Source organism: Triticum aestivum, chromosome 7B, assembly GCF_018294505.1.
Source record: "Triticum aestivum cultivar Chinese Spring chromosome 7B, IWGSC CS RefSeq v2.1, whole genome shotgun sequence".
Lineage (NCBI taxonomy): Eukaryota > Viridiplantae > Streptophyta > Magnoliopsida > Poales > Poaceae > Triticum > Triticum aestivum.
In genome coordinates this window covers 675,839,063-675,843,304 of record NC_057813.1, presented here as the reverse complement: position 1 = coordinate 675,843,304, position 4,242 = coordinate 675,839,063, and the positions used below count along the sequence as shown (strand labels likewise).

The 4,242-nt window shown below is 52.3% G+C and overlaps 1 protein-coding gene across 1 annotated transcript; it reads left to right on the top strand.

Moving 5' to 3' along the window:
* Positions 1-904: 904 nt before the first annotated feature.
* LOC123159837 (squamosa promoter-binding-like protein 10) lies at positions 905-3,165 on the top strand. Its single transcript, XM_044577653.1, has 3 exons — positions 905-1,689; positions 2,329-2,513; positions 2,614-3,165. The coding sequence occupies exons 1-3, from the start codon at positions 1,046-1,048 to the stop codon at positions 2,955-2,957; spliced, it is 1,173 nt and encodes a 390-aa protein (XP_044433588.1). The 5' UTR covers positions 905-1,045; the 3' UTR covers positions 2,958-3,165.
* Positions 3,166-4,242: the final 1,077 nt, after the last annotated feature.

Below are 4,242 nucleotides of genomic sequence, written 5' to 3'. Positions count from 1 at the left end.
TAGACGGAGTTGTGGAGGAGGCGGGCCTAGAGCTCCTCACCCCTCCCCGCTCCCCGGATCCGAAACCAGGCTCTGACCCACTTGTTGGAGGCGTAGGGCTTCTTGCCCATCACGGCAACCGGTCCTGGAAGTGTGCTGGTGTGCGAAGGAGGTGGGACAGGAGAGGAGGAGGATAGGGTTTGCTTCCGCGCTCGTCTGGCTTTAATAGCCGGGGAAGGGTTGTCGAAGCTTCAATTCTACGGAGTAGGCTTCTCGGTCGCTGCACTGACGTGAAACACGTATTGGTGGATGGCATGTCAGCCAGAATGAATGTGACGAAGTTTTCCAGAGCGAACACACACGGGAGAGGAGTTTTGAGTGAGTTTGGTGCGTCGGAGTCGGTTGCGGCAGACGTTCAGACTGGCCCGGACAATGTTTGTAGCCGTCGTTAGATGGCTAAAAGCTTTCGAGTTGTTTCATCCAGACAGTTGAGGTTGATTTGATGACACAAGTTGGAGTTGGCCTGAGAACACAGAAAGTTGGACACATGGGGCTCAAGAGATCACGTGAGTACATGTTCGAGCCAGAATCATATTTAGATTTTGCATGCACAAGAAAAACAGTGCGAGATAAGTAAAGTAGCCCACGCAAGTGTCCATGCATGTCTTCTCTTCGGGGGTATACGCTTCTCTCTCCAAAACAACCACGGCGACTTGTTGCACCAAAACAGCAAGGAGATGGCCCGGCCATCTTCGTCCAGTGAGGCAGCTGACACATACACACTCCCGGACAAGCCACGCGCCAAGAGTTATTGCCAACGGAGACGCACACTCATCACTCTCCTCCCTCCTCCACTCTCTCTACACGTACACTACCCTCTCAATCTCTTCTCTCTCTTGGTTGCCTTTTTAACCACCTCTGCGCCGTCCACCACCTCACACAGCACAGCACAACCACACTGATTCATACAGCTAGCGAGTGAGCTGAGCTTAGCCAACCACACGCCTCCTAGCTAGCTCGCCCCGGCTTTCTCTTCTTGAGCGCCGACCGACCACTCACTCGGGCCATGATGAGCGGCGGCAGGATGAACCCGGCGGCGAGCGACGACTTCCCGTTCGCGGCAATGCAGCCGCCGCCCTACGTCGGCTTCGACCACGCCGGCGGAGGAGGCCAGCGCCACCAGGGCGCGATGATGTACGACAACTTCGACTACGCGGCCACCTTCGGCCAGTTCCAGGACGCGCCGAACCACCAGATGCTGGCGCTGCCGCCCAGCGGCGACGGCGCCGGCGGGCTGGTCCCCATGGCTCCGCCACCCATGCCCGGGATGCAGCTGCAGATGCCGCCTATGCCCCACGGGATGCATGGCCACGGCGACGTGTACCCGGCTATGGGGATGGTGAAGCGCGAGGGAGGCGCCGGGGACGCGGGGAGAATCGGGCTGAACCTCGGCCGGCGGACCTACTTCTCCCCCGGCGACATGATGGCGGTGGACCGGATCCTGATGCGGTCCCGTCTCGGCGGCGTGTTCGGGCTGGGATTCGGCCGCGCCCACCACCAGGCGCCTCGGTGCCAGGTGGAGGACTGCAAGGTCGACCTCTCCGGCGCCAAGCACTACCACCGGCGCCACAAGGTGTGCGAGTACCACGCCAAGGCCGCCCTCGTCGCCGCCGCCGGCAAGCAGCAGCGCTTCTGCCAGCAATGCAGCAGGTCTGACCCCACACCCCACCCCCACTCTCCATCAACTCTCTCTCGCTCTACTCATGTTCTTGCACAAGTATACTCCGTATAGCTTAGCTAGGTTGCAGCTTGGCTGGTGTGAACTGTTTGCCTTTCCAGTCTTCGCTCTGTTTTTGGTTCACGACACTTGTCCGTTGCGGCGGCCATGGTGCAAAAGCAGGTCTCAGTCTCAGAGACGACCAGTCATGTCAAACTAAAAAGACAACACAAAACACTAGTCCATGTAGCACAAACATGAGCTTTTCCATGGCCGTTTTCCCGTCCTGTGGATCGATGGAGACAGGATCACGAAAAGAAAAAGAGATCCAAAAGGCAGCGTTCTTTGGGCTAGCTGCACACTCCAGACCGCTGCGTGCTGCGACGAGCGGCTGATCCTGTGGCAGGCTTTTGCACTGGGCATATCTCTGCCTTTCTCGCATTGACCAATGTTGTGTGGCGGTGCCAGTGGCGACTAGACTTTTGCATATGGGTTCACATGCATGCATCACTTGTTGAGCTAGCTAGAATTTTAATTTTGTTGAGTAGTACGTACGAGTTAAAAGATTTTGGTGCTCAAGGTTAGCTAGCTTAGTTTAGCCTAAATTGTTCTTGTAATTGGATTGGCCTTAGGTTCCACGTGCTCACGGAGTTCGACGAGGCCAAGAGGAGCTGCCGGAGGCGGCTCGCAGAGCACAACCGTCGCCGGAGGAAGCCTGCGGCCGGCACCACGGCGACGTCGTCGAAAGACTCCGCGCCGCCTTCCAAGAAACCCAACGCCGGCGCCATCTCCGGTTCCTACACCGCCGACAACAACAGTAAGCCGACACCTTGGCCTTATCTAATTGCATCCTGCCTGCTGCGATTGATCATCATTTATCGGAGCTAATTTGTACGCACGTACGATCCATTGATCAGCTTTGAGCACGACGAAGTCGACCATCTCCTCCAACACCAGCGCGATCAGCTTCCTCCAGCAGGGCCAGGCCAGGGCGGTAGCAGCGACAAGGCCGACGACGCTCACCCTGGGCTCGTCGCCGGAGAGGGACGACCGCCAGCAGCAGCTCCACAACCATCAGGAGCAGCAGCATTTCATCACCTCCCTCCTGCACAACAACATCAATAACAGCAACATCCTGTCGTGTTCCTCGGTGAGCTCCAGCACGATGCCATCGGCGGCGACGGCAAACGGCGAGGTCTCCAACCAGAACAACGACAACGCCAACAACAACATGCATATGTTTGAGGTGGACTTTATGTAGATGTTGAATCTTGAGCATTAGGCTTGACATAATTATGATCTAACCACAGTTAGAACACCACATTAGATTGTAAGCCGAAGTGTTTTGTTTTCACCGGTTACGGGGCGAGGTCGAGTGCTTTGGTGTATTGGGGCTAAACAGCAACAAAACATTATACTAATTGGCACCCTTAGTTTATAGTGGACTTTGAGATAGTTTCAGCTACCAAGTATCTCGAAACAGGCATTCGCTCCGCTTTATAAATAAAACAACAACCATAAGTTACACGGCGAAAAGATACAATATGATGAGGTAACCCTCTCACATAGAGCAACCGGATAAGAGAACAATAAGCACAAATGGTACAATATTTGTACATGTGCAAGAACCTCCAGAAAACGGGAATAAGAACACGCGCACGGACGAACCGTCCCACACAAGTTTCATTATGAGAATCATGGTACACAGTCTTCTCTAGAAACTCTAGAATTTACAATACACTCAGCACCTTACCAACTAGCAGCAACCACAAGTGGCAAGAAAACCACAAAACAAAGTTAATGCAGATTATGTTACCTTCGATAACCTATGAGCTGCTCTCATACTGCTGAACCAAATGGCACGGGATTTGGTAGATTATTAGATATGTAAGCTCGAAACATATACGAATCAAATTTCATCTCAACTAAATATTTTTTGGCCATGTGTGCATGGCTGATACGCCTCAAACGTATTTATAATTTTTAAAGTATTCATGCTATATTTATATTATATTGCATAACTTTGGCATCATTTTTTCATCATTTTTCTAGATTAACACATTAATCCAGTGCCCACTGCCAGTTGATGTTTTTGGCTTTGTAGAAAAATGAATTTTTTGGGGTGTAAAAAATCAAAGAAAAATATGGAAATTATATTTTATATTGGAAGAACCATTGTGCCACTAACATCATAGGGAAGGGGGCCACCAGTTCCCCACGTGGCCAGGCCACGCGGCCACCCCCATGGGTGCATGGGCACCTAGACCCCCGTTCCATCGCCTCTCGAGTCGATGCCTCTGGATCTATATATACCCAAGAATGCCTCCCATATTTCAAGCCTAATTATTCCCGTTGTTGGGGTTACCTAATACGGGTAGGGTCACAAGACATGCATCTTGGATGACACCTAGGGCCCCACATCTACAAGCATTAAAGCCTCTGGGCCACAAGCATATTCAAATGATCTTCACGACATTATTCACTCATATATCAACCATTCACTCGAAAGTTATCTATCTACTTTGATGCTGACGATTCATTCGGCT